Source organism: Eumetopias jubatus, unplaced genomic scaffold (assembly GCF_037043125.1).
Source record: "Eumetopias jubatus isolate StellerSeaLion01/CBP00866 unplaced genomic scaffold, mEumJub1_p1.0 scaffold_4, whole genome shotgun sequence".
Taxonomy (NCBI): Eukaryota; Metazoa; Chordata; class Mammalia; order Carnivora; family Otariidae; genus Eumetopias; species Eumetopias jubatus.
The window spans coordinates 13615759-13635443 of NW_028274810.1; the positions used below are offsets into that span (position 1 = coordinate 13615759).

At 40.6% G+C, this 19685-nt stretch overlaps 1 protein-coding gene across 1 annotated transcript; it reads right to left on the minus strand.

Moving 5' to 3' along the window:
- Positions 1-519: 519 nt before the first annotated feature.
- Positions 520-9572, minus strand: CHIA (chitinase acidic). The gene is given in 13 exon segments (XM_088022834.1): positions 520-842; positions 845-948; positions 1704-1845; positions 1933-2052; positions 2526-2566; positions 2569-2710; positions 2999-3122; positions 3304-3428; positions 4688-4878; positions 5532-5587; positions 7107-7308; positions 7850-7879; positions 9548-9572. Coding segments are annotated over 13 exon segments (1482 nt in total). The 3' UTR covers positions 520-662.
- Between the last annotated feature and the right edge of the window lie 10113 nt (positions 9573-19685).

The window sequence follows — 19685 nt, forward strand, 5'->3', positions numbered from 1 at the left end:
AAAGAGGGCACGTTCTGCATGGAGCACTGGGTGTTATACGCAAACAATGAATCATGGAACACTACATCAAAAACTAATGATGTAATGTATGGTGATTAACATAACATAATAATAAAAATTTTTTTAAAAAGATTATTTATTTATTTGACAGAGAGAGACACAGCGAGAGAAGGAACACAAGCAGGGGGAGTGGGAGAGGGAGAAGCAGGCTTCCCGCTGAGTGGGGAGCCCCATGCGGGGCTCGAACCCAGGACCCTAGGATCATGACCTGAGCCCAAGGCAGACGCTTGATGACTGTACCATCCAGGCGCCCCAAGAATTAAATTCTTGAAGAAAACATAAAGATGGATATGGAGACAGTATTTTTTTTTTTTTAAGATTTTATTTATTTGACAGAGAGAGATACAGCGAGAGAGGGAACACAAGCAGGGGCAGTGGGAGAGGGAGAAGCAGGCATCCCGCAGAGCAGGGAGCCTGATGTGGGGCTGGATCCCAGGACCCTGGGATCATGACCTGAGCCGAAGGCAGACGCTTAATGACTGAGCCACCCAGGCACCCCAAGGCTCATGTTTTGACAGCTTTTGACAGCTTTTATTGCAGAACTCTAGGTAGGAGCAAGATGTACTAAGCGAAGGAGACCCGGGAATGGAGACAGGTCAGGTTTATGCCCAGTTGCAGCAATCACAGCTGGTGTCAAAGACATGCCTGGCCTGGCAGTTCTGCTGGTACCTGACTCCATTCAGGCAGTGCCAGAAGGCATTTCTGTTATTCGCCACAGGGTAGAGGCCGTTGGCTTTTCTGGCACAGAATCCACTGCCCCCAGAACTGCCCCCAGAGCTGCTTCCAGAGCTGGGCTCCTGCTCCCACTTCCGCTCCCACTTCCGCCTCCACTTCAGCTCCTGGGAGTAGGAGTTATGGGTTCCACGGGCTGAGCAGGGGCAGTGCAACCTGAAACAGCACAAAACAGACTCATGGACCTGGAAGAGGCTCCCACCCTCACCTAGAGGGGAGGAGACTAATGGCCCTGAGGAGAAGGTCTGGAGGTGGAGTGCTGTTAGCTCTGGATCCCTACAAGTGAGGACATCACAAGATAACTCCACACTCAGGAAAAGCTATAATTTCAAGCCACTCTGCTTTTAAATTTAAAAAGTTCTCTCGTCCTTTATGATGTCAAAATCATTAAAAAAAAATTACTGAGCACCAATATGTGCAAAATACTTGCCTAGGATCTGGGTATAAGTGGCAAGTCAATGAGCTCTAAGAGAAAAATCTGGAAAAAATTTAAGGATTTGGTATTTCCCCTGAATTACAGATTAGAAACATGTGAGCAGTACTGAGGGTTTCTTGTTCAGTCTCCAGGTGGGCTGAAAGAGACGTTTCACGAGGGAAGTGTTCATAGAAAAGTAAATGTTTATATATTGAAGGTCAGCCGAATTTCTTGGGGCTTTTCCACACCTTTAAGACTTAGCCGAGGTGGAAAACTCACTCAGGTAGGCCCGGTTTCCCATAAGAGCATGACATTCCTGACCTGGAAGTTCAAGGGTAGGGAAAGAATGGAGCACCTGTGTCTCAGCTGGGCAAGAGCAGTGAGGTGAAATGGGAAGTGACTCCCTGACCAGTGGGGGCGGACAGATGTTAGAGCTGCCTTTTGAGCTGGAGAAGGAGCAATTGTATACCCCTGGCACCCTTCTGTTTTCACTTACTTGCACTCTGCAGCCCAAGAGCTTTCTTCAGGGTGTTGATCAGGGGGAACTTGCCCTGGTTGCAGAAAGTGCCTGTGAAGTCATCCAGGTCAATGGCCTAGACCATGGCACCTCCAAAATTGTTCTCCTTAAGCCACTGAGCCTATTTAAGGATAGAGGACACCAGAGGTCATTTTACTTCCCTGGACTCACGGCTGGGCCCGCAGTATGTCAGACAGGCTGACCTTACCTTGAGACAGAAGCTCTTGACATCATCATAACCAACCCACTCGTTGCCCTGATCGGCGTAGGGCACACCCTGAGGAACATCCCATGCCTGAGTGGCTCCATTTTTCAGGAAGGTACAGATCTTTAAAAAGTCAAGAGATTCAAATCTTTTAAATAAGATCCCCATGAAAGAAGAAACAAACACTTGCCTCTTCGATTGTCTTTTTCTTTCATGTCTCCAATTGGGATTTTCCTGGTTTCTAATTGTGGGTTGTTATTTGTAAATAATATCAAGTCGCTTTTGAAATATTCCTGTTATCCCTGTCCTTAATACTTGATTTTGGGAGCCCACATTAATTTGAGAGATATAGTTCTTTTATTTTCTTACATGCTAATATAAATGACCTTAAATATGTAGTCTGGTGCTTGAAGGGATATTGCACATTCTAAGTGCTCTTCATACTGGATTAGGTAAATGAACAGGGTACTTAAACTCTTGAAGCATTTGGAATGATAGCTGTATTTTAAGTAGATTAAGTAGCGGACAGAATGAGCATTCATTCTGTTCACCACAGGGCATGGAATTCACAGAACTGTACAGCCTAATCTACCTACTTCATAGTAGGCCCAGAACCCAGCCTGCCTGGTGTAGGGCCAGTAGGACCAGCGCCAGAGGTGGGGGCACCAACGCCAGTGTTGCAGGAGTCACTCAGGATGAAGGTGTGGCCATAGGTGGGGGATCCAACGATGAGCTTCTCGGCTGGGACCCCATTGTCCTTCCAGTAGTTCATGATGTGATCCTGCAATGACAACATGTTAGCTAGAGGCTCCACCAGGCTGATGACCCAGTGCTTAGTTATGTTAGTCCACTGTTCTAACAGGCAAAATTGTATGATGTTAATGACAGACGGATAGTATTTTTTCAAAGCATTTTGGTGACATTATAGTTAATGAGATAGGCTCAGCCACTGGAAAGGATGGTTATCCAAGTGAGACATTTGCAGAATTTTCATTTGTTTTGTCCCTGAATTTCCATATGATGTACAGCCTCATCTCTGGTCTGCATCTGCATGTGTGCAGGGACTCACCACACTGAGGTAGGCGTTGCTGCCAGTGTCAGTCTCGCATTTGTACAGGGAGCTGTTCTCTCCAGTGTAACCCTCCCAGGAGCCATGGAGGTCATAGGTCATGATGTGGATGTAGTCCAGGTACCTGAGGTGGGGTAAGGGATTTAAAAACATTCGTGATAGTCATTCCCCACACCTATGCAGGCAAAAGATACCACTCCCAAAGCCTCCTAAATGAGGTCCCTGAATAGCAAGACAGACTGAGGACAAGTCCACCTTGCAAAAGTGATAACTACAGGAGTTTGAGGCTAGGGTGACTGACTCACTGGGCCGGCTGGGGGATCTCATAGCTGGACTGGATGTTGGAGATGCCAGCAGCTACTGCAGCAGTGATCATTAGCCTGGGCTTGTTGATCTGCTTGGCCTCCTGCTCAAAAGCTTCACGCATTTCCTATAGAATAATCAAGTACAGTAGGTCATCTATGCATCCGATTTCAGTTCCTTAAACAAGTAAGTTTGTATCAATGCTTTTCTTTTTCAAAATGCTTTCCTATATTTTATCTTTCTTTAGTTTCTCAATATCCCTATAAAGTAGATAGGATTGACGATATCAATTGATTTTATAGCTATCTGATATGAATAGAAGCTACACAATTTCACCAAAGTCCCACAGCAAGTTAGTAGCCAGGTCATGCCCAGAACGCAGGTCCCAGATGACCAGTCGGAGCTCCACTTATATCACTATACTCTGAACTTACAGTTGCTGCAGTAACCTCTCTCCAGCTTTTGGCAGTATACATGTTGCTTCCCTTCATCCAGTAAATGAATTACTTTATAGGACTGACATCCCATCAAATGAAATGCTGATTTGGTCAATAAGGGAAGTGGTTACAGCCACGTGATGGGTTCACATTATTTAGCACAAGCACCTTTATTTTGGGTGACTCTAATCTCATTTGGAGGACTGGGTTCAGTTTTTATAATTGTATTATTAGAGTGTGCCAGAGTGTGTTCCAGTGAAGTGTGGGTCTGAAAATTGTCATGTGATACTAGTTAAGGGAATTAAGGTATTTAAACTGGAAGAAGAGAAATTATAGGCAGGATGTTACAGCAGTCTGCAAATATTGAATGATAGATTACAAAAGATGTCCTACTCTTTGTTATTTTGGTGAGCAGAACTAGAGCCAATGACTGGAAGTTATAAATTATGACTGGAGGTATGTTTCGGCTAAGAATAGAGATGTTCTTTCTTATCTCTACAGCTGTTCAACAAATAAGTAAGTAATAAGTCTAGTGTAATGGTTAGAAGCAGTAGGCTCTGTAGCCAGACTGCATGGGTAGTTACGACACCTAGTAGTTGTGTGATACTAAGCAAGTTACTTAAACCTTAGTTTCCTCTGTAAAATAAAGATTATGATACTTAATAGTACCTAGATCATAGAATAGATGTACAGGTGAAGTGAGTTACAATTTTTAAAATACAATAGTAGAATAAAGTAGAACAGTGCCTGGCACATAGCACACGTGTGTTTTTGTTGTTACCTTTATGAAATGCTGTTGAATGAAGGTATGATATCTAAGAATCTTTGTGACGTGAAGATTCCATAATTCTAAATTCCAGTTTAGTTGCACTTGGGAAACACCAGATTCTCCTTGGAAAGAATAGGCTTTGAATATTCTTGGGTTAGAGATTGCCACTTCCCTCCTCACCTGCACTAGGATGGCGAAGAGATGTTTGTCCTGAGGAGAGCTCGCACAAGAGCCAGGGTACTCCCAGTCAAAGTCCAGCCCATCAAACTCATACTGGCACAGGAATCTGATGACTGAGGCAATGAAAGTCTGGCGGTTCTCAGGCGTGGAAACCATAGCAGTGAAGCCGAGGGAGACCCAAAGAAGGCAAGGTGAGGGAACGCCTTGGTGGTCCCAACACCTTCTAGTAAAATCAAACTTCTATACTTCTGCCTCAGAGCTCTTCACTGGGGACCCACAGCCCAGATATAAGTATGCTTCTGGTTTTCTCTTGTCCTTACTTTGTAATCGGTACTCAGCCAGCCATGGTATTTCAGTGTTCCCTTTATTTTGTTATCCACCCAACTCTGATTTTTTTTCCCCTAGGTTGCACTTGTTGATTTGAAACCTGGCTACCTCAGCTCACCATGTTCTCTCTCCAAATAGTCTCCCCCAAGTTCATATGCCCTCAAAGTCTTCTTGTTTATTTGCATGACTTTCTCTTCTCTTCCCCCAGAAGGTAAATAGAAGTGCCATAGCACTCTCCACATGGACTGTGCTTTTGAAATACTTTAAGAAGAGATTGTTTCAAAATCTCAGTAACTAAACCTCTGTGAATGGAATCCCAGAATATACATCTAAATGTAAACCTATAAAATAAATTGTGTTCTACTTTAATATTGAGGTACTGGTAGAGTAATTTATTCCAGTAGCCTATTTGTTTAATGTGCATCCTTCATACCCTGTCTTAGATTGTGAAGTGTAAAGGAACATAACTTGTTTTCAATAGCAAATGAACACCCGGCTCTCCCAGAGAAGACTTCATGGGCAGTTCCAAAGTTCCGGCCTCCAATGGCCAGGAGAGTTTTAAGCTGGCTGTTCCTATAAAGCAAAGAATAGAAAAGAGAAATTCAAAATCCATGAGTCCTTCTATTTAAAAATAACATTGCTTTGGTATCGGGCCTGGTCATATACTTTGATGTTGCCTTGATAAGATATTCTGTAGGATAATTTTCCTTCACGACTGAAGACTCTCTTTATAAAAATTGTGTTGTTATCCAATACTTAGGATAATACTAAGTGAAGTAAGTCAGAGAAAGACAAATGTCATATGACTTCAAGCAGATGTGGAATTTAATAAAGAAAACAAGAGAAAGACACAAAACAGACTCAAATATAGAGAACAAACTGGTAGTTGTCAGAGAGGGGGTAGGTAAGGGGATGAGGTCATATAAGTGAAAGAGAGGAACAGTGCACTTATCATGATGAGCACTGAGTACTGTATAGAATTGTTGAATTAGCATATTGCACACCTGAAAATAATATAATACTGTATGTTAATTAGACTTCAACAACAACAACAAAATTGTGTTGTTATCATAAATGCACTCAAAATTCTTTGAGGAAATCCAAATTATGGGAGCGGATTTTGTAAAAAAAAGTATCTATTGGCAATAATATATACAAACCTTAAAAGCATAATGAAATCATATTCTGTTCCATCAGATGAAATGATAAATGTTGCTGGAGCATAATTACTTTCTCAACCTCCAAGATAATGAATATAAATCAGTTGCTTAAAATTATGCCCATTTTTCTGGAATAGTGGTTCTCAAACAGTTTATATAAGAATGGAGTGCAATGGTCAAAGTGCAAAAACATTAAAATTCTGGGCTTATAACCCCTTTCTCAGAGATTCTGAGTCAGTTGGACTGTGGGAGGGATTGACATTTTTACCAGGTGCCCCATGTGATTCTTATGCATAGTCAATGGATCACACTTAAAGAAATACCGCTCCACAGAAGTTTACTTCCTCTATTTATCATAACTTAAATTCTAGTAGTTACATTCAAGATAGTACTATTACTGATGGTAGTGATGGCCTGTAGCCTTATTTCTCCTAGAAATAGCTAAACTGAGCAAATCAGAAATTAAAAGATACCAGAGTTATTGTTCCTTTGTTATGTTTCATTTTTACACAAATAGAACTCTTAAAATACAGCAGACATTTCTGATTTGGGGGGCTCAGTGATGTCTAATCTTCATTATCTTCCACCTCCTGCTCTCTGATGTGAGTAGCTAAGATGGCTTGCAGTTTCTTGGATCATAAAAAAAGATATTGACAGGGAAAGGAGAAACAGAACTGATATATTTTGAATACCTGCTAGAGCAGGCGATGTGCTGTGTTATCTATATCCTTGCTACTTAAAGTGTAGCTTCCTGAACCAGAAGCATCAGCATCACTGGGGAGCTTGTTTGAAATGTAGAATTTTGGCCCCCACCTCAGACTCACTGGACCTGAACTCATTTTAAGAAGATCCCAGGTGATTAGTTTGCACATTAATGTTTGGGAAGCACCAACCCAGGAGACACCAAATTGGATATCTCCTCCATCTCTTACTTGTTTTTCAGGCCATTGAAAGCTTGGTAAAAAGTCACATTGTCCCATTCAGTGGCGGTGATCTCGTTGCTCCACATCCCAGCAAAGGCATAGATCAGGTGAGTACATAGACAGGGGTCAATGTCATCAGGCTTAAAGCACCCCAGGCCTGGCCCTTACTGGGCCCAGTTAGTGAAGTAGCATGTCAGCTGGTAAGCAGAACCTGAGAGCAGTAAGAAGTGAGAATAATGGCCTGATTTAGGTGCCACTGAAAGGTGCTGTGCGTTTGGGCTCTGTCTCTGTTTCCCTCCCTTTACCTCAATGCCTGATCTCTATGGGGGGGTGTTTAATATAAATACTTTTGCAGATGAGTTCAAAGATTCTAACTTGGGAACTAGTCACTGACTTGGGGTTAGTTATTTTTTACTCCAACAGATTCATTTGGGGATCTTAAGCCTAAGAACCTCTTAAGAAAAGATGTCCAGTAGTCCTGTGAAACCCAGTGAATACCAATTTATAACTCCCAGTGGTCATGCTAAAGAGGCTAGCAGTGACAGCCAATCCAAAATAATAGGTTCTCTCAATGTCAAACCCATCTGTGAAGTAGACAGTAGCTCTCTTTCCCTCATATGGCTTATCCCTCATATGGCTTATCTCTTGATATACATTAATCAGACAATTGCATTATGAGTAATTTATAGACATTTGTGGTTTATGGTACGAAAAGATTGTGTCAAAGATAAAAGACAGAGTTCATGACTTACCTAGCTGAACATTCAGCAGAAGTGCCAGAGCTGGAGGGAAAGAAAACACATGCACTCTGAACCAATTGTCTATATACCCTGTGGAATCTGATTCTGAGGCCTTGGGTGCCATCCTATTTGCCATAGGTTGTTACAGCCCAGGGGCACATAGGGATTATGCTGAAGAGTAGGTTTTCCAGTGAAAGCACCCATAGACCCACACTTCCCTCATCTTAGTCAAAAATGGCCATGGCACTCTCTTCTTCCACCTTTCACGTCAATAATAAATGTTACTAAATGCAGAGTTCACAGGCTACTGTTTTGGAAGATTTACTGAATTTCTACTGAAATTACCCAGAATGTACTCTACTCAATGAGTACACATCCATCGGTGCTTCACCTCCCTGAACCGGGATGAGTATAGCCTTCCGCAGAGAAGGCATCCTCTAAAGCAGTGAATTCAATATCTCCTGAAGCCTTGGAATTTTCTTGGAGCCACCTTTTAGGAGCTCTTATAGTAGAAGAGAAGTACCAGAAACTGTGAGGCAAGAGTCCAGATGCCTCTCCCTGGTTCTACCAGAGCACTTCTGACATGATTGTTTTATAAACTGAGCTAGAAGTTTCATTTAGAAAAGCTTTTGAAACTATAAAACGTTTGTAAATCACAGCTCTAGAACAACTAATAAACAACGGATATAGCTTGGTTCTAAACAATTTACTGACTTAACCCCTTTAAATGATTGCATTTCTAGCTGACATTTTTTAAATTTAATTTTATTATGTTACGTTAGTCACCATACAATACATCATTAGTTTTTGATGTGGTGATCCATGATTCGTTGTTTTCATATAACACCCAGTGCTCCACGCAGAACGTGCCCTCTTTAATGCCCATCACCGGGCTAACCCATCCCCCCACCCCCCTCCCCTCTAGAACCCTCAGTTTGTTTCTCCGAGTCCACAGTCTCTCATGGTTCGTCTCCCCCTCCGATTTCCCCCCTTCAGTTTTCCCTTCCTTCCCCTAATGTCCTCCATGCTGCTCCTTATGTTCTACATATGAGTGAAACCATATAATTGTCTTTCTCTGCTTAACTTATTTCACTTAGCATAATCCCCTCCAGTCCCGTCCATGTTGATGTAAAAGTTGGGCATTCATCCTTTCTGATGGCTGAGTAATATTCCATTGTATGTATAGACCACATGTTCTTTATCCATGATACATCAGCAACTCAGTAGGACAGTAGGGGATAAAAAAGAAGTAATTCTGAAAACAGTAGAACAAAGATAACTCACATCACTCTATCTCAGTTCCTACTGATTTCATCCCTAGAAAAGCTAGACCAAGGATTCAAGCAGGTAAATAAAAATGATACCAATTAAAATGATGTGGTGCAGGAAGATGAATGCAGAACAAGAAACAATTGATAAGGGATTAGAGAATAAGAGCGGCATTGGAAGAAAATAAGCCTTTCTGTTAGGACAATGCCCATGGGATCAATGAAGGTAGAAATGTTACTAGAGTCAGCTGAGATTAGAATAAGAGATAGACTTGTATCTATCTAGATTTGTATATGTCAGGATTCCCTTGGAAATTTGAAAGGATGGAAGAAGAATGGAAGAGCCCAGAGGTATAATGTGAAGACTGCTTCACAGCTGTCAGATCCGGAGAGAAAAAGAAATCAGGTAAGAGTAAGGCTCTGTCTCTGACTGCAGACTCACCTGTGAGGAGAATAAGCTTTGCCATGGCTGTCATTGGTACCGTTCTAGCAGAGCCTGGATTTGCTTTTTATACCATCAGAGTCCCAGGTTATTATAAGGGCTTCCAAGTGGGGAACAATGGACTCAGATGTGTATGTAAATAATCAGTAAATCAACAGATCTCCTCCCCTACAAACACCACACCTTAAACCTGCAACCTATACGGTCCCCAGCACCACCACTGTCTCTGCTCAATAAGGTCAAAGCAATGCTATGACTCCTAAAAAGGTGGTAGAGACCACCACAATGGAAACCACCAGCTTAGTAGCTTTTATGGCAGTTCCCAGGGCTGATAAGCATCTGTTTAAACATTCTGGTTAGGTTTTTATGTTGTGGACATTTCGTGCCTGGCATCAAAGCATATCTTTATTGGAAAGCAAATAATAAAAGCCCTTAGAAGTTATTAGCTATTTTTAAACCCTTTTTCTTCATGGAATTATTCATGTATAATTTGTACAATCAGTACAAACTTTCCATCTTTAGGTGCTACTTTCTGAACATTTTACCCACACCTGTTCTTTGGAATGATCTTAAGTCATGATTATATGATAATTTTATCTAAGAATGGTTTCCAAAATGTCCCCTCTGAAGGTCAACAAGAACTCTCTAGTGTTCCATAGTTCCAAATTACATCCAGAAGATGCAAAAAAAATATTTTAGTGTTGCTGATGGGTAGAGATGATGGTGATGATATTGAAAGGAGTCTCTTTTAATAGAAATATTTGCAACTTGACTACATCTAGAATTTTATGTCTAAAATTAATTCCAATCTACCTTTCTAAACATTATCCACTACCATTATCCTATAATAAATTTCTGCTTCAGACAAATGGTCTATTTGTTGTCCTCAAACATGTCTTGCATGCCTTTGCTTATACTATCTCTCCACCCTTTGCCTGTAACGTCTTCTCCTTCTCCTAACTGCCTGCCCCAATTCTACAGTTCTTCAAAGCCCAGCTTAGACCCTCTCTTTGAAGCTCAGTGATCTCTTCTTCCTCTGAAATATCATATACTCTAGTACTTAGTGTCTGTACTGCTTTTATGCTACTGTCCTTACAATACCCGGTGGTAGTTGGTGGGCATACGGGCGCCCATTGTGGAATATCAGCACCTTCGCTGACTTCTATGGATGCAGACTGACTTCTCTATCACATTTAGAAACTAAATTGTATCCATTCACCCCAGGATAATTAGGCCCTGAGCGCTTAGTTCCCACCGGCAGGACCAGAGAAAGTCTGGTAGAAGTGCTGCCAGGGAGGATTTCAGTTGTGAAAATAGTAATAACAACGAACACTATGTGCCAGAGATTGTTCTTGGTGTTTTATATCACTCAGAACTTATTTTTGCAAGTGGCTAAAACCAACTCTAACAAGCACAGATTCGTATTTTGGAAAAATATGAGGATGCTCACAGGATCAAAGATAAGAAGATAGTACTGCCTCTGATAAGACAGAAATCAAGCATTTTGGGGGGGGTAGTGGAGTGGGACAAGGTCTTAGAATAAACCTTAATTTTATTTTTTAGCCATGCTTCATTCCACATAAGAATCAAAGTTCCAGGAGAAATAGTCTGTGTAGTTTTGAGCTTGCATCAGACACTTGATTAGGGATAAAAAAGGGCACTTGGATTAAAATTTCCATCAGGACTGATCACAAAATGAAATTCTGGAAGAGTGGGGGGCAAATACTGAGTGAAAAACAATGAATGTTCATCAGAGGGTCTACTTAATTATTTCATTGAACCCATAAAAACTATTATTACTGTAACCCCAATTTTGTAGATGAGAAAGTTGATCAAACAAATCTTAAGCACCAGATCTAGGATTCAGTGCCAGGATAGCTGCCTCCAGAATGGAAATCTCTTAATCTTTACACCGCACTGCCTCCTTATATTCAGTTCGTGGTCCAAGTTGAACTGGAGAAGGCATTTCCCTGAGGCACCCAGGAGAATATGGTTGGGACATAGAGCCAGAATTGTGTCAAATCAAGGGTAAGTCAAGGATTTGCAAAAATAGCAAAGCCAGTAGTCTCAGGGTTATGCCTTTTGGCACTATTAGGTCTAGCTGCTGTTTACATTTAGTGAAATATTTTCGTTTGAAGTTGGTGCCTTTTATCCTACACAAATGACCTGCGGGTAAAATATCCCTTCTTAATAGCTCCTTAAGAGCTCCAGGTGTGTCCCTATCAAGCCTGCTTTCTATCTGAGCACTTAAGTGTTGGAAAGAATTGTCATCATAAGATTTATAGAATAATAAAGGTTTCAAAGTTCATCATTGTGTATCCTTTCATATTGTTAGATTTTTTTCAATAAGCCTTCATTATTTTTAGTTCTCAAATTTATGGTACAATGTACCACACACATGAGTTTACACACACACTTAAAGAAAAATATTTAAATGAAAACCCCTGTTCTACCACCCAGCCTAAATATGATAATACTATCTTTGAGTATTACTCTGTATGTCCTTACCCAGCTCAATGCTTCTCACTCCCCTGGAATAAGCAACTATCTGAATTTTGTGGTAACCATTTCTTCGCCTTATTTATAATTTTATCATATATGCCTGTATCCCTAAATAATATATTCATTAGTTTTATAATTATTTATTATAATGATATCTTCATTAGTTTTAATATCTTCATTAATTTTAACTTTGTATAAGTGAAATAATACCAAATGTATTTTATTTCTTGCTGTTTTAGCTCAGCATTCCTAGATTCATCCAAGTTGCTACAGGTAGCAGCTGTTCACTCATTTTCTCTCTTTTTTTAAGATTTTATTTATTTATTTGAGAGAGAGAGAGAACAAGAGTGGGCTAGGAGGGGCAGAGGGAGAGGGAGAAACAGACTCCCTGCTAAGCAGGTAGCCCAGGACCCTGGGATCATTACCTGAGCTGAAGGCAGACGCCTAACTGACTGAGCCACCAGACACCCCTGTTTGCTCATTTTCATAGCTGTATGGTATTCTATTATATGAATGTGCTACAATTCACTTATCCTTTCTACATAGAGCAACATGTGGGTTGTTTCCAGCTTTCCCCGCTGTATGTTGTTATAAGCTTTTTTAACATGTCTCTTGGTGAACACTTACAAATTTCTCCAGTGTTTATATTGAGGAATAAAATGGCTGGGTGAAATAGCATATGCATCTTAAAATTTACTATTTAGCTACACATTTTTTTCCAAAGTAGCTGTATCAGTCTGTACTACCAACAGCAATGTATGCCAATTCTTATTACTCCACATCTCTGCCAAAATTTGGTATCATCAGATTTTAAAATTTGTGTCATTATAGTAGATACTTTTAGTTTTTCTCTCTCAAGTAACTAATATGGTTGAGCATTTTAAAACATTTTAAACATTGATTGTCCACTTTTGTTTCCTTTTCTGTGAAATATCTGCTCATGTCTGTTGCCCGTTTTTCTATTGGGTTGTCCACAAATGTACTAATCCTTTATAGGAGTACTATATATATATATATTTTTTTCTCCTATTCTGTGTCTTGTCTTTTCACTTTTTTAAAATTTTATTTTAAAATTAAAATAAATTAGTCACCATACAATACATCATTAGTTTTTGATGTGGTGATCCACGATTCACTGTTTTCACATAACACCCAGTGCTCCATGCAGCACGTGCCCTCCTTAATACCCATCACCGGGCTAACCCATCCCCCCACTCCCCTCCCCTCTAGAACCCTCAGTTTGTTTCTCAGTCCATAGTCCCTCATGGTTCATCTCTCCCTCCGAATCCCCCCCTTCATTTTTCCCTTCCTTCTCCTAATGTCCTCCAAGCTATTCCTTATGTTCCACAAAAAAGTGAAACCATATGATAATTGACTTTCTCTGCTTGACTTATTTCACTTAGCATAATCTCCTCCAGTCCCATCCGTGTTGATGTAAAAGTTGGGTATTCATCCTTTCTGATGGCTGAGTAATATTGCATTGTATACATGGACCACATCTTCTTTATCCATTCATCTGTTGAAGGGCATCTTGGCTCTTTCCACAGTTTGCTTATTGCGGACATTGCTGCTACATACAGAACATCCCACCCTAAAACAACAGAATACTCATTCTTCTCGAGCGCACATGGAACTTTCTCCAGAAAAGACCACATACTGGGTCACAAATCAGGTCTCAGCCGATACCAAAAGATTGAAATTATTCCCTGCATATTCTCAGACCATAATGCTCTAAAACTGGAACTCAATCACAAGAAAAAATTTGTCAGAAATTCAAACACTTAGAAGCTAAAGACCACTCTGCTCAAGGATGTTTGGGTCAACCAGGAAATCAAAGAAGAACTTAAACAATTCATGGAAACCAATGAGAACTAAAACACATCGGTCCAAAACCTATGGGATACTGCAAAGGCGGTCCTAAGGGGGAAATACATAGCCATCCAAGCCTCACTCAAAAAAATAGAAAAATCCCAAATTCACCAACTCTGTACCTTAAAGAACTAGAGAAAAAGCAACAAACAATGCCTAAGCCATGCATTAGAAGAGAAATAATTAAGATTAGAGCAGAGATCAATGAATTAGAAACCAGGAGATCAGACAATGAAACTAGAAGCTGGTTCTTTGAAAGAATTAATAAGATAGATAAACCACTGGCCAGACTTTTCCAAAAGAAAAGAGAAAGGACCCAAATTAATAAAATTATGAATGAAAGGGGAGAGATCATGACTAACACCAAGGAAATAGAAACAATTATTAGAAATTATTATCACCAATTATATGCCAGTAAACTGAGCAATCTGGATGAAATGGAGGCCTTCCTGGAAACCTATAAGCTGCCAAGAGTGAAACAGGAAGAAATTGAGAACCTGAATAGGTCAATAACCAGGAACGAGATTGAAGCAGTGATCAAAAACCTCCCAAAAAACAAGAGTCCAGGGCCTGATGGATTCCCTGGGGAATTCTACCAAACATTCAAAGAAGAAATAATACCTACTCTCCTGAAGCTGTTTCAAAAAATAGAAACAGAAGCAAAGCTTCCAGACTCATTCTATGAGGTCTTTTCACTTTCTTTATGATGTCTTATAATGAAAAAAAGGTTAATTTTAATGTAGTCAAATATATACAACTTTTTCTTTATGGCTTGCTTTTGTGTGTGTATGTATCTTATTTGAAAAACAAAAATCCCTCCCTAGCCTAAGAACATAAATATTCTTTTATATTTTCTTCTGAACTTCTAAATGTTGCCTTTAAATTTAAGTCCCTGGGAGGGGGCAGAGCAAGATGGCGGAGGAGTAGGAGACCTGGATTTCGTCTGGTCTCAGGAATTCAGCTGAATAGGGATCAAACCATTCTGAACACCTACGAACTCAACAGGAGATTGAAGAGAAGAATAGCAACAACTCTCTGAACACAAAAGCGACCACTTACTGGAAGGTAGGACGTGTGGAGAAGTGAATCCGAGGCGATATTCGGGAGGATAGACGGCGGGGGAGGAGGCCTCCATCGGCCGCTTCTGGCAAGTGCTAGAGCCGCGGAGCACAAAATCGGGACTTTTAGAAGCCGGCTCCGCTGAGGGACGTCGCTCCAGTGGCTAAGCGGGGGATGGAACCCTCGCGGGACAGTGTGGTCTCAGGACCCTTGGGGTCACAGAAAGACCGGGGATGCCTGAGTGCAGCAGAGCTCCCAGGTATCGGAGCGGGGGAGCGGGCTGCAGAGACAGAGCCGAGGTGCGGGCTCTCAGCTCGGGGTTGCCATAAACTGATCCGCGGCCCAGTGGACCACTGCTCCTCCAGCAGGGACCCAACAAGCAGCAGATCCGGGGAGACTCCCCTTCCTCCCCCGGGAGGAGCAGCGTGGGAGCGCACCGCAGGGATCTGCTGGGTTTGGAGACTCCACACCGGGTTGGGTGCCAGAGATAGAAACGCTTGGTCACAGGCCAGGTGAGCACGGAGTGCGGCCGGGGACTGGGGAGACAGGAGTGACTGACTGCTTTTCTCTGGGGGCGCACTGAGGAGCAGACCCCAAGTTCTCGGCTCCTCCGGGCGGAGATTGGGAGGCCACCATTTTCACTCTCGTCCTCCAAAGCTGTACCGAGAGCTTGCAGAGAACAAAAGCTCCTGAGAGCAAACCTGAGCAGATTGCTTAGCCCGGACCGACAAGGGCGGGGCAATTCCGCCTCCGGCAAAGACATTTGCGAGCCACAGCAACAGGCCCCTCCCCCAGAAGATAAGCACGAACAGCCAGCCAAGACCAAGTTTACCGATCAAGGAGAACGGAAGAACTCCAGCGCTAGGGGAATACTGCACATAGAATTCATGGCTTTTTTACCATGATTCATTAGTTTTTCAAAGCTAATTTTTTTCTGTTTTTTTTTAATTTTTCTTTTTCCCTTTTTCAACCAACATCTTATCAATCCCTTTTTAAAAAAAAAAAAAACATTTTTATTTTTCATTTTTAGAGTCATATTCTATCCCTTCATAGTAGATACCCTTATTTTTGGCATATATATATAAGTTGTTCTCTCTTTAAAATTTTGAGATACAGTTTCTTCTAACAGATCAAAATATACCCTAAATCACTAGTGTATGGCTTTGTTCTAGTCTCCTGCCTAATCACATTCTCTCCCTTTTTTTTTTTAAATCTTCTATCTTTTTTCAAACAACTTCTTATCTTATCAATTCCTTTTATAGAATCTTATAATTTTCATCTTTACATTCATCTTCCATCCCTTCATTGTATCAACCCTTATTTTGTACATATATAAGTCTTTCTTTCTTTAAAATTTTAGGAGGCACTTTCTTCTAACAGACCAAGATACACCCAAAATCTAGTGTGTGGCACTGATCTATGCACTACCCTGATCATATTTGATCATATTCTGGGTTTTTTTTGTTTTGTTTTGTTCTGTTTTTGTTTGTTTTTATCTTTTTCTTTATTTTTTCTCTCTCTTTCTTTTTTCTTTCTTTCCCTTTCTTTTCCCCTGGTTTCAGGTCTTTTCTGATTTGTTTATAAAGTATATTTGCTGGGGACGTTGTTAACCTGTTAGCATTTTGTTTTCTCATTCATCTATTCTCCTCTGGACAAAATGACAAGACGAAAAACATCACCTCAGCAAAAAGAACAAGAGGTAGTACCGTCTGCCAGGGATTTACTCAATACAGATGCAATCAATGCGCTGTCGGACCTAGAGTTCAGAATCATGATTTTAAAGATACTAGCTGGGCTTGAAAAAAGCATGGAAGTTATTAGAGACACCCTTCCTGGAGAAATAAAAGAACTAAAATCTAACCAAGTCGAAATCAAAAAGGCTATTAATGAGGCGCAATCAAAAATGGGGGCACTAACTGCTAAGATAAATGAGGCAGAAGAGAGAATCAGTGATATAGAAGACCAAATGATGGAAAATAAGGAAACTGAGAAAAAGAGAGATAAACAACTACTGGATCATGAGGGCAGAATTCGAGAGATAAGTGATATGATAAGACAAAACATTAGAATAATTGGGATCCCAGAAGAAGAAGAAAGGGAGAGAGGGGCAGAAGGTATATTGGAGCAAATTATAGCAGAGAACTTCCCTAATGTGGGGAAGGAAACAGGCATCAAAATGCAGGAGGCACAGAGAACCCCTCTCAAAATCAATAAAAATAGATAACACCCCGACACCCAATAGTAAAACTTACGAGTCTCAGAGACAAAGAGAAAATCTTGAAAGCAGCTCAGGAGAAGAGAAATGTAACCTATAATGGTAGAAACATTAGATTGGCAACAGAACTATCCACGGAGACCTGGCAGGCCAGAAAGGACTGGCATGATATCTTCAGAGCACTAAACGAGAAAAATATGCAGCCAAGAATACTATATCCAGCTAGGCTGTCATTGAAAATTGAAGGAGAGATAAAAAGTTTCCAGGACAAATAAAAACTAAAGGAATTTGCAAACACGAAACCATCCCTCCAAGAAATATTGAAAAGGGTCCTCTAAGCAAAGAGAGAGCCTAAAAGCAGCATAGACCAGAAAGGAACACAGACAATATACAGTCACAGTCACCTTACAGGCAATACAATGGCACTAAATTCCTATCTTCCAATAGTGACCCTGAATGTAAATGGGCTAAATGCCCCAATCAAAAGACACAGGCTCTCAGATTGGATTAAAAAACAAGACCCATCAATATGCTGTCTGCAAGAGACTCATTTTAGACCCAAAGACACCCCCAGATTGAAAGTGAGGAGGTGGAAAACCATTTACCATGCTAATGGACACCAAAAGAAAGCTGGGGTGGCAATCCTTATATCAGACAAATTAGATTTTAAAACAAAGACTGTAATAAGAGATGAGGAAGGACACTATAACCTACTTAAAGGGTCTATCCAACAAGAAGATCTAACAATTGTAAATATCTATGCCCCTAACATGCAAGCAGCCAATTATATAAGGCAATTAATAACAATAGCAAAGAAACACATTGACAACAATACAATAATAGTGGGGGACTTTAACACCCCCCTGACTGAAATGGACAGATCATCTAAGCAAAAGATCAACAAGGAAATAAAGACTTTAAATGACACACTGGACCAAATGGACTTCACAGATATATTCAGAATATTCCATCCCAAAGCAACGGAATACACATTCTTCTCTAGTGCCCATGGCATATTCTCCAGAATAGATCACATCCTAGGTCACAAATCAGGTCTCAACCGGTACCAAAAGACTGGGATTATTGCCTGCATATTTTCAGACCACAGTGCTTTGAAACTAGAACTCAATCACAAGAGGAAAGTCAGAAAGAACTCAAATACATGGAGGCTAAAGAGCATCCTACTAAAGAATGAATGGGTCAACCAGGAAACTAAAGAAGAATTAAAAAAATTCATGGAAACCAATGAAAATGAAAACACAACTGTTCAAAACCTTTGGGATGCAGCAAAGGCAGTCCTAAGAGGAAAGTATATAGCAATACAAGCCTTTCTCAAGAAACAAGAAAGGTTTCAAATACACAACCTAACCCTACACCTAAAGGAGCAAGAGAAAAAACAGCAAATAAAGCCTAAACCCAGCAGGAGAAGAGAAATAATAAAGATCAAAGCAGAAATCAATGAAATAGAAACCAAAAGAACAGTAGAACAGATCAACGAAACTAGGAGCTGGTGCTTTGAAAGAATTAACAAGATTGATAAACCCCTGGCCAGACTTATCAAAAAGAAAAGAGAAATGACCCAAATCAACAAAATCATGAATGAAAGAGGAGAGATCACAACCAACACCAAAGAAATACAAACAATTATAAGAACATATTATGAGCAACTCTATGCCAGCAAATTAGAAAATTTGGAAGAAATGGATGCATTCCTAGAGAAGTATCAACTAGCAGATTTGAACCAGGAATAAATAGAAAACCTAAACAGATCTATAACCACTAAGGAAATTGAAGCGGTCATCAAAAATCTCCCAACAAACAAAAGCCCAGGGCCAGATGGCTTCCCAGGGGAATTCTACCAACCATTTAAAGAAGAATTAATACCTATTCTCCTGAAACTGTTCCAAAAAATAGAATTGGAAGGAAAACTTCCAAACTCCTTTTATGAGGCCACCATTACCTTGATCCTAAAACCAGACAAAGACCCCACCAAAAAGGAGAATTACAGACCAATATCCTTGATGAACATGGATGCAAAAATTCTCACCAAAATACTAGCCAATAGGATCCAACAGTCCATTAAAGGATTATTCACCATGACCAAATGGGATTTATCCCTGGGCTGCAAGGTTGGTTCAACATCCGCAAATCAATCAACGTGAATCAATACATTAACAAAAGAAAGAACAAGAATCATATGATCCTCTCAATAGATGCAGAAAAAGCATTTGACAAAGTACAGCATCCTTTCTTGATCAAAACTCTTCAGAGTATAGGGATAGAGGGTACATACCTCAATATCATAAAAGCCATCCATGAAAAACCTACAGTGAATATCATTCTCAATGGGGAAAAGCTGAGAGCTTTCCCCCTAAGGTCAGGAACGCAGCAGGGATGTCCACTCTCACCACTGCTATTCAACATAGTATTAGAAGTCCTAGCCACAGCAATCAGACAACAAAAAGAAATCAAAGGCATCCAAATCGGCAAAGA